This window comes from Ostrea edulis, chromosome 4, assembly GCF_947568905.1.
Source record: "Ostrea edulis chromosome 4, xbOstEdul1.1, whole genome shotgun sequence".
Lineage (NCBI taxonomy): Eukaryota > Metazoa > Mollusca > Bivalvia > Ostreida > Ostreidae > Ostrea > Ostrea edulis.
The window spans coordinates 15,228,351-15,238,984 of record NC_079167.1 but is presented as its reverse complement, the minus strand read 5'-3'; the positions used below and the strand labels follow the sequence as shown (position 1 = coordinate 15,238,984).

Here is a 10,634-nt window from a genome sequence, read left to right as displayed (position 1 = left end):
TTGAATTAGAACACTTTACCCGATATAGTATTGCGTTGTGTGACGACACAATTGAATGAGACGATTGAACAATTTGAATGACATGTTTGATGTAATACAACAAGAGTTTTCATTGGCCGATTACAGCCCGCCCACTTTCTCGAGCAGATTCAGTGTAGCTGGAGAACTGTAGCTCTCTAAAATTAAAAAAAAAAGCTGCGAGTTTTCGGGTCGTGTGTGGCTTTAATGAATATTTGAAGGTATGTTTGGACACAAGTATATTGTAGGAAAATATGTTAAGATTTTTTTATATTGGGTTTATGAGACAGCAACACAAGAATACACCGATATCAGGCCTCAACTGTCCACAGCTTTTTGTGACCCCTAAATGGAAGGTTTTTATAAGAGGTGGATCACCTCTTATAAAAACCTTCCATTTACGGGTCACATTCCTGTGTTGCTGTCTCATAAGCCACACACGACCCGAAAACTCGCAGCTTCAAGTGATTTCGTTTGTTGACGTAGCCATGTTAGGTAGCCGGTCAATTCGAACTCTTGCTATTGGTATCTATTCATAAAATTGGTTGTAAGTTATGTATTCGCTCTTCATTTATTATCAACACGAACGATTAATAGAAATTAAAACATTTTTTTGTACCAGTTTTTGTAAAGGTAAAATAAGCTCTTGATTAACGAAAATGCTACATAAGCTCATTAGATGGAGACCGGCCGGCGCAGCCGCCCATGACTAATGAAAGCCGCATTGCCGTGAGTTTAGCTATTTGAATAATTATCATTTAATAGGACTGGGGTGGTATATTATTTAAACTATTTAGCTAAAATATTTGTGGGGTATTAGTACACATCTAGATGCTATTGTGCCCGTATGGAAATGAACCGGGATTCGAATTGACTGGCTACCTAACATGGCTACGTCTACGAACGAAATCATCAAAAGCGGGGTCGTATGGGGCTTTAATAATTAAATATTTGAAGGTATGTTTGGACACAAGTATAGTAGGAAAATATGTTAGGAATTTTTTTGATATTAAATTTATGAGACAACAACACAAGAATACAACTTTTTCTCTTTCTTCCTTTGAAGTTTTTTTTCCATCTAGCATCTGGCCGTCATGTTTTGCAAATGCTGACTACTCCCGTATAAGGGAATTTGGGCGGACTTATACATATGGACCAATGAGAGTTTCTGTTGCATTTCGCAATTGTATTACAAACAGATTCAATTGTGTCATCACATAAAGCAATACTATATCGGCCAAAGCGTTCTAATTCAAAGGTGAATTACTTAAGTGACATGTCAGGCAGGAGTTTATTGCCATCAAAACATTTTCAGTTAGTGTATCAGGCCTCTGTAAGTGATCTTTTGGGTTGTTCGTGCGTATATACATGATAAATTGTCTGTCAGTCTGTCTGTAAACTTCACCTCTGTAACAGCTTCAGACCAAATTCCTATGAAGCATCTGTGGATTAGGAAATAGCAAAATTCATTGAGCTGTCTTCTGATGTGATGGTTTGGTTGTATACTGTTTAACGTCCTTCGAGAGAATTATTCACTCATATGGAGATGTCACCATTGCTGGTGAAGAGCTGCAAAAAGGTCTATGCTCAGCACTTACAGCCTTTGAGCAGGGAGGGATCTTTATCATGCCACACCTGCTGTGACATGGGGCCTCAGTTTTTGCAGTCTCATCCGAAGAACTACCCCATATAGTCTACTTTTATGACAAGCAAAGGGTACTGAGGACCTATTCTAACCTGGTTTCTCATGGAACTTTCTGATATGAAAATTCAATTTCTTTTTCAAATAATAGCCCTCGGGCATTAACAGATTAATGATAAAAGTTTAATAACTTACGATGAATTACAATGACAGGGGTTTCATGGTTTGCATTGGATTATAATGACAAAGTTATAATGGTTTACAACGGATTACAATGACAGAGTTACAATGGTTTACAATGGATTACAATGACAGAGGTTTAATGGTTTACAATGGATTACAATGACAAAGGTTTAATGGTTTACATTGGATTACAACAACATAGTTACAATCGTTTACAATAGATTACAATGACAGAGTTTTAATGGTTTACAATAGATTACGATGATAGTGTTTTAAGGGTTTACACTGGATTACAATGACAAAGGTTTAATGGTTTACAATGGATTACAATGACATAGTTTTTTAAAATAGTTTACAATGGATTAAAATCACAGAAGTTTAATGATTTACTTTGGATTACAATGGCAGAGTTACAATGGACTACAATGACAAGAGTTTTAATTGTTTACACTTGATTACAATGACAGAGGTTTAATGGTTTACACTGGATTACAATGACAGAGTTACAACGGTTTACACTGGATTACAATGGCAGAGTTTAATGATTTACTTTGGATTACAATGACAGAGGTTTAATGGTTCACATTGGATTACAATGGCAGAGTTACAATGATTTACAATGGACTACAATGACAAGAGTTTTAATTGTTTACACTGGATTACAATGACAGAGTTTTAATGATTCACACTGGATTACAATGACAGAGTTACAATGGATGGTTTACAATGGATTATAATGACAGAGGTATAATGGTTTACATTGGACTACAATTACAAAGTTACAATGGTTTACATTGACAAAGGTTTAATGATTTACATTGGATTAGAATGACAGGTTTAATAGTTGACAATGGATTACATTGACAGAGGTTTAATGGTTTACAATGGATTACAATGACATAGTTTTTTAAAATAGTTTACAATTTATCACAGAAGTTTAATGATTTACTTTGGATTACAATGACAGAGGTTTAGTTATTTAATCATTAACTTCGGACTACTTATGTGATAACTATTTTGTTTTTAGAAGTACAACGTTAGGATTGTTGAATTTACAAAGAATCATGAGGTTTATGAAATCATGACAGCTGAGTCATCAAATGAAATCAAATTTAATTCACATTGGAATATGCTTTGTTTTAAATATGTACATGTAAGATTAATTATGATGTTCAAGCATCTGAACATAGTAAACATTCAAGTGCGTGCAAATGTTCGTGCCTAAGGAGAAGATTGAAAAAAGTAATTTAAGGGCAATTTGTAGTGTCCAAACTTATTTATATCTCCCTCATACATAGCTCTGATCCTTGGACGAATTTGGCTCCAGTGTTTGGCACTCTATTTTTCCTTTTAGCTTTTACAAGTTTTTTGTCATTTCGAATTTCCAAAATTTCGGCTTGAACATCACTGAAGAGACATTATTTGTCGAAATGTGCATCTGGTGCATCAAAATTGGTACCATACAAGTTTTACATTATGTACGCATATGAGAAACTTGAGTTTCTTCTTTATCAAACCTATCTGAATGTATGTTACTAATTCGAAAATAAGAATGTATTGCAATGCAAGTGATAAGGCCATTTTATCAGAATTAGTACAAAGTTTTCTTTCTGATTATAAAATTCATTGATTTTTAATTGTAGGGCCTCCGTTTTATGTGTCAGAACAACAGGTTCATGATCTGTTTGGTAAGCTCACCTAGTTTTGTTTTACTTAAACAGAATGAATAAATCTTTAAAGAAAGCATTTCTATTAGAAAATAAGCAATGGAATGGTGAACACAACTGTCCAAAAAGCTTTTGTCAGAAATTGAATTTGGTGAAGGTTTTTTTCTCCTTCAAACTGACGACTCTTCACATGTCAGATAACAGCTGGCAACGTTTACGGACAGGTACATGTAAAATCATAGTATTGATCATATATCACAAAGAAAGATCACGAAATGTATACTAGGTATATAGTTGTAATTCATATACATGTAAATGTTCAGTGACTATTCTCAAATTGTTCTGTAGGTGACAGAATGAACATAACAAAATTGGAAAGAGTAGACTCCCTAGAAGAAAGACACCAATCTTGGGGAATAGACAGCTTGTTCGAAAATTTGTTCTTGATGACATTAAAGTGATCAACACTACATTGAAACTTCCTGAAAGTCTTCAAATGAGAGAGAGAGAGAGAGAGAGAGAGAGAGAGAGAGAGAGAGAGAGAGTTTACAAATGTTGAATACACCTGTTCTTGATACATAGGTTTGATTTAGAAATAAATAGAAATTGATCCAAATGCCTATTTTATATGCCTTCTGTAGATGTATGATGCAACAGTGGAGTCTGTCTGTTAGTCTGCCTGCTCAGGTTTATGTTTCTATTTTCATTTCTCAAGCTGATACATGTTGTGTAGCTTCTTCGTGAGTCACTCTAGATTATATTGCAATTTTGATCCAATTTGACCTTTCTTGCAAGAGTTTTTCCACTTTATCTGAAATCTAATGTTATATGGAGGGTACATAATTTGTCTGTTTTAACTCCTCCTACAGTTTTCAAGTGAGGACCTTCTTATTTTACAGAGTTTTTGTTTGGGTATTGAATATGTTCATGGGGCAAGGATTTTGAATTTCTTCGTTGAACTTGGTCGGTTTGAGGAAATATTATAAAGTGTGTACATGGATTGTCCATTTATCTCCTCTCATAGTTTTCAATATAATGCCTTTATATAAATAATTAACATGTGTGTATTGCAATGATTTTGATTTCCAACAATTTCTAATTTTCTTTTATCTTTGAAAAATTTAAATTTACAGGTTTCTTGAACTGTTCTAATATTCAGGTTCATAATGTACATGTAATATGTCGAATGCGTAAAACTTGTACTGTAAAATTTTCGTCTTGGAATTTTATCACGATGATTTCATATCAATTAGAAACATATAATTAGCTAGAAATGGGGATTTAAGACATTTGTAACTGTTAACTTTAATGTTAAATTTGGCATTTTTACAGCAGATTTTATTTAGAGCCTCTGGTATAACTTAAAAATTTAATGATGTTTTGAATTTAATTGGGACAAGTGACAGATCATCATCATTGCATACGACTTGGAAAATGATTTTTGATATATATTGTAAGAAATATATAAGATTTGCATGTAGTGATAATCATTATTCTTCTATATTCTACTATTTTACAAGTCTCTTTTATTATTCAATTATCTGGTGGCATATTTCAAATAGAAAATATGTTACATGATATGAGAACTACATGTAAGTAAAGTGTTGAATAAAATCAAATCTACTATAAGAATGCCATTATTATTTTATCTTTGGGGTTATATAATACATCAACAATATTCATATTGCATATTTTAGAATTGATGTGTTATGCTTGACAAGTATTGGTTGTGTGGGAAGAAATTCCAGTTACATACAGAATTATTTTCTGGCATATGTTTGTATGTGCAAGAACTTTATAGGCTAATCATAGAAGTTTGGATGAAAGGTGAAGATAACGAACGATGCATCATTTAGACTTGCAATTATTAGCACATGTTCGTCAGAGTTCAAGTGCATGTGGATGTTTTACATGCAGGGAAATTAATTAAGGATATGACCTTGTAAAGTATGATGACTAAAGGGAACACGGGTTACAACAAAGAGGAACTCATTTTATGTAGTGGATAATTTTCAAAGGAGGTAAGAGGTCAATTTCAAGGTTACAAGGTCAATAAATTTGTTACCAATGAGAGGTCTTCTCACAAGAAATGCTCATTCTAAATATGAAAGCATTGCCTTAAGATTTAAAAGGTATGGCATATATCAGAATTTTCTTAAAGTAGGTAAAAGGTCAATATAGAGGCCATCGGGTCAAATATTTTTGTACCGTAACAATGGAAGGGGATACGCATACCAAATACTCTTATGATGTAAAAAAAACAAAAACCACGTACACATACGTAGAAGAGGGTTAACTCGTCTGTGCATCACCATGTCTGTTTACATGTATATCGATCTCGGAATGCAGACGATTGACTTATATTAAATGGCAAATGCTCTTCAGTCATTTATGAATTTGTTTTGCACCATATAAATTGTTTAATTCTTTGGATTATATAACATTGAATTATTAGTTACTGACTTTATTATTGTATTAGCAAAACATGAAGTGCAAGCAAGATGTGTATCAATGTTCTCATAATCAGTCAATACGTATGAAGGTATATCGTAGAATAATGACCGCGGCATTCCTTTGATCTTTGCAATAACCATCATAGAATGAAATGTAACAGTTGAAAGACACCTGACATAGACTCGTATCCATATTTGGTAATGATTTCCATATTTGAACGATTTTAGTAGTCCAAGAAGGACAAACTCATAAATCATCAAATCAATCATCGTATAAAATAGACAAGCGTTATTTACTCCACTAAATTCAAATAAAAGGTGAAAAACCAGAAAACACATTTTCCATCAATTTCAACAATGCCATGAACCCTTCAGTGTGTTTTTGGTCATTACAGAAAATTGCTCTTAAATTACGAAGGATAAACATTAAAGCTGTATACAATATGAAAAGTGAAGGATCGACATACATGAAGACAATTATAAGTAATGTACAGTTGTAAATGCACATGGTTTGTTCACTTTAGACTTTCAACAGGACAGTGTGATTGTGTACATTTATCACCGTGTCCTTTAGTTTAAAAGAAAACGTGCCAATATTCCAATGAAAGGTGAAAATAACGAACAATGATCAATCTCATAACTTCTATAAGCAATACAAAATAGAGAGTTGCGCAAACACAGACCCCTGGACACATCAGAGGTGGGATCAGGTGCCTAGGAGGAGTAAGCATCCCCTGTCGACCGGTCACACCCGCCGTGAGCCCTATATCTTGATAGGTAAACGGAGTTATCCGTAGTCAAAATCAGTGTACCAAGAACAGCCTAACAATCGGTATGAAACACGTCAGACAGCATTTGACCCAATGATAGGTTGTATTAGCAAACTAGATCGTTATAACGACCATAGAATTGGCAAAATGCTGACTTTAAACAAGTCTGTTGAAACCCCTGCACCATCAACTTCTTTGTCAGTAGCCTGCGTTGATTTAAAAATTGACCATAAGTAAAACAAGCTCTTGTGTATCGAATCAGTTGAGAGATACATGTATAAACAACATATACAGGTGATAATGGAATATTGCTAACGATGGAAAACCTGAAATCATCCCGTTTGTCATAAAGTTGAGTGGTTAGTTTGCCGTTAATATCTACTTTCAATAAATATCTAAGTATAACGCAGAAGTGGACGACTCTGTGGTGTCTTTTATTTCGAATTCAATGGGATATATCGAATCGACATATGAATGAAAATTATTATTGTTAATAGATAATACGTTGTCGATATATCTCTGGTAGATAAGATTTGATAAACAAAGTTTTATATCCATCAATTTAAAATGCCATTGCTATTCCTTGAGAGGCTACAAATAATGTCAAAGGCGGAAGAGGTGGGCAAAAATTCTGGTTTGGTTAACTAATATGTCCATCATTAGCGTTTATGACGGCACTCATTGACTGACAAATGATCCAAATGGTTCTTTATAATGATTTTTTGCCACTCTTCCAACAAAGCCCTTCCCATTTCTTGTGGATTCTGTGGCTAAGGCTGGCGGCTGCGCACGTACGTCTACCAAGCTCGTCCCAAACGTGTTCAATCGGATTAAGGTCTAGGGACATAGCAGACCAATCAAGGACATTGATGCCATTTCTAAGAAGAAAATTCCTTGTCAATCTAGTAGTGTGCGCGCGCGCATTGTCCTGCTGAAAAACTAATATGTTGCCTTGTCTACACTGCTGCATCAATGGTGCCAACGCAGACTGCAGAACGTCGTTTATATATCACCGAGCAGTTAAGTTTCCGTGCAAAATAAACAATGGGGCGCGGACATTTGTGTTAATCGCGCCCTAAATCATGACGCTACCTCCACCAAATCTGTCTCGTTCAAACACACAATTGTCCACGTAGCGTTCATGCACACGTCGGTAAATTCTGCCGTCCCCATTACTGACGTTGAATCTTGATCCCCCAGAAAACGACCCATGTCCAATTTTGGCGTTGATCCATGACTTTCAATAAACGAGTCTCGTGGGGATCTGGGTCAAAATAGGTCCTCAGTACCCCTCACTTGTCGTAAGAGGCAACTAAACGGACGAGACCGCAAAAAAACGAGAACCCGTGTCACAACAGGTGTGGCACGATAAAGATCTCTCCCTGCTCGAATGTCTTAAGCGCCGATCATAGGTCTATATTTTGCAGCCCTTCACAGGCAGTGGTGACGTCTTCATATGAGTAAAAAATTCTCGAGAGGAAAGTTAAAACATTATACAATAAATCAATATTCGAGAAACTGTTCTACGGTAAATTGCCCTACCATGGCGTTCGGTTGTTTTCCTCGCCGTCGTCGCGGCAGCCGTGAACCTTTTCCGCAAGTGACGTTGTCTTATGAACGTATGTTGACGTTGTTTAGTCACAAATGGTCGACCAGGTTATTTATTAATGACGTTGTATCAATCGGCTTATCGTGCAAGGGTGAACGGTTAAACGTCTAGTTACTTCCCCCAACTGACGAGTGTTGCTAAACCGTGGAATGAAAATATTGAAATTTGATTGCAATAATATTATGAGATCAGCATTTTGTAAAATCAAAAGGCTCATGAATAAGGGAAACAGAAATTACAGAGAGAACGGAAATCCACCGTTTCATATAATTCATACAAATGTATATGGCGTGTAAAACGTTGTATTCGATAAATATCTTATGATATATATTGTATATTCCGTAACCTTGTGAAGTATATTCGGTAATCTTGTGATGTATATTGTATTTTCGGTAATATTGTGATGTATATTCGGTGATCTTGTGATGTATATTCAGTAACCTTGTGATGTATATTTGATAATCTTGTGATGTATATTCAGTAACCTTGTGATGTATATTTGATAATCTTGTGATGTATATTTGATAATCTTGTGATGTATATTCAGTAACCTTGTGATGTATATTCGATAATTTCGTGATGTATATTCAATATCTTGTGATGAAAGGTGAAGATAATGAACAGTGATCAATCTCATAACTCCTATAAACAATACAAAATAGAGAGTTGGGCAAACACGGACCCCTGGATATACCAGAGGTGGGATCAGGTGCCTAGGAGGAATAAGCATCCCCTGTCGACCGGTCACAACCGCCGTGAGCCCTATATCTTGATCAGGTAAACGTAGTTATCCGTAGTCAAAATCAGTGTGACAAAAACGGCCTAACAATCCGCTTGGCAAATCCAAGATACTCAACCGGCCATAAACACCACAGATATGCGTTGCCTCTCCAGAAACCAAGCTCCTGAATTATCTCGCCTTGCAAAGCCCCATTGTTCAATAGTTACGTCCCCTAATGAAATATTTTTGTCCCCCACGTTTGGTTTTACATCGCAGCTTATGTCAATTAATCGTTTTGGATTCATCAAGGTCTCTAGCCCCTGTCCATATAAAATGTTGCATTTTTCTTTCATTTTTTGTGACATTATTGTTGAAACTGGAGGGCCAGGGTTGGTTGGGGTTGTGGGGACAGTGCTGTGGTAAGCACGTGGTCGGCTGTTGTCTGCGAACTCCGTGACTCGGTTTCCAACTGTCGCTGCAGTTCCCCATATCTGTGTTTGCAGTTGATGCTCGAGTTCACGGCACTTTAGTTCAAGATCCGAAATGACCTTTGGTGTCACAGATCCCTGTTCCAGTTGTGGCTGCACGTGGTGGTTCCATGAAATCGGGTGCTCGTAATAGCGTGGAGAACGAGTCGTTCTCTCTCAATGTTTTCATTATTCCTTACATTTTGAGCCCGCATTCGGCCTACGGTTCCTGTCTGCCATTTCGTAATGTAATGCACAAATTGCTCACAATCAACAAAAAATGGGCGCATTAGCTAGTTACTTAAAAACGCTAACAAAAAATGGCGGTACTCACAGTTGTGACGTAAACCAAATACAAGCGAAACCGCAAAAGACGTACAATTTCCGTAAATATAGATTCATTCTGAATTATCATACCCAATTAGTATGAAATAAATTGCCAGAAAATTGTTGATTTCAGAATGGAAAGAATATGTTTGGGAATGGTCCGCCGAAAACGTAACCGGAATGAAAAGAGGGGGTTTGGGGTTCTACTATATAGTAGGTTTTCCGGGGGTCATCTGACTATAAAATGGGGGAAATCCTACTACATATATATAGCCACATTTCCGTAGGGTTAGATCTACTATATAGCCATTTTTCCGGGGTGGGGTGGGGGTGGATGGCGAAGGGGAAAGGCTAATATACAACACCAGTATCCTGCGAATACCTACATGCTTATAAAATATTTAGTGATTGTGCTCAAAACCTGGGAGCGAACTTCCTTAATAGAATGATTTTTGATATGCAATGTTCATTGTTTGCAAGTTATGATTCACGATTTTTATACCAATACTTTACACGATCTCTTGCACTATCTAAGCATTTGGTCTGGAACATATAAGGCACTTAATATTTATAATACATACGCACCAAGGAAATTTTCACAACTAATAATAGAAGATCAACATCGATTCTATTGGACAACACAATGGGTTTGAATTAGCCATCATCACTTTGGCAAAGTATGTAAAGGCTAAAGAAGTGGTAGTTTACTTCAATACCGAATATGCCCCCCGTTAGCATTTGTTGCTGCTTGAATTCCACGATGCATAGAGTTCGTTA

At 36.0% G+C, this 10,634-nt stretch overlaps 1 protein-coding gene across 2 annotated transcripts in view; it reads left to right on the top strand.

Moving 5' to 3' along the window:
- Positions 1-5,139, top strand: part of LOC130054007 (probable thiopurine S-methyltransferase) — a 14,911-nt gene extending 9,772 nt beyond the window's left edge. For both annotated transcript variants that reach the window (XM_056162048.1, XM_056162047.1), the window contains 2 exons: positions 3,487-3,531; positions 3,859-5,139. In XM_056162048.1, the coding sequence (XP_056018023.1) occupies positions 3,487-3,531; positions 3,859-3,971 (158 nt within the window). In that variant the 3' untranslated portion in view covers positions 3,972-5,139. The remainder of the gene's footprint in view (positions 1-3,486; positions 3,532-3,858) is intronic.
- The last annotated feature ends 5,495 nt before the right edge of the window (positions 5,140-10,634 follow it).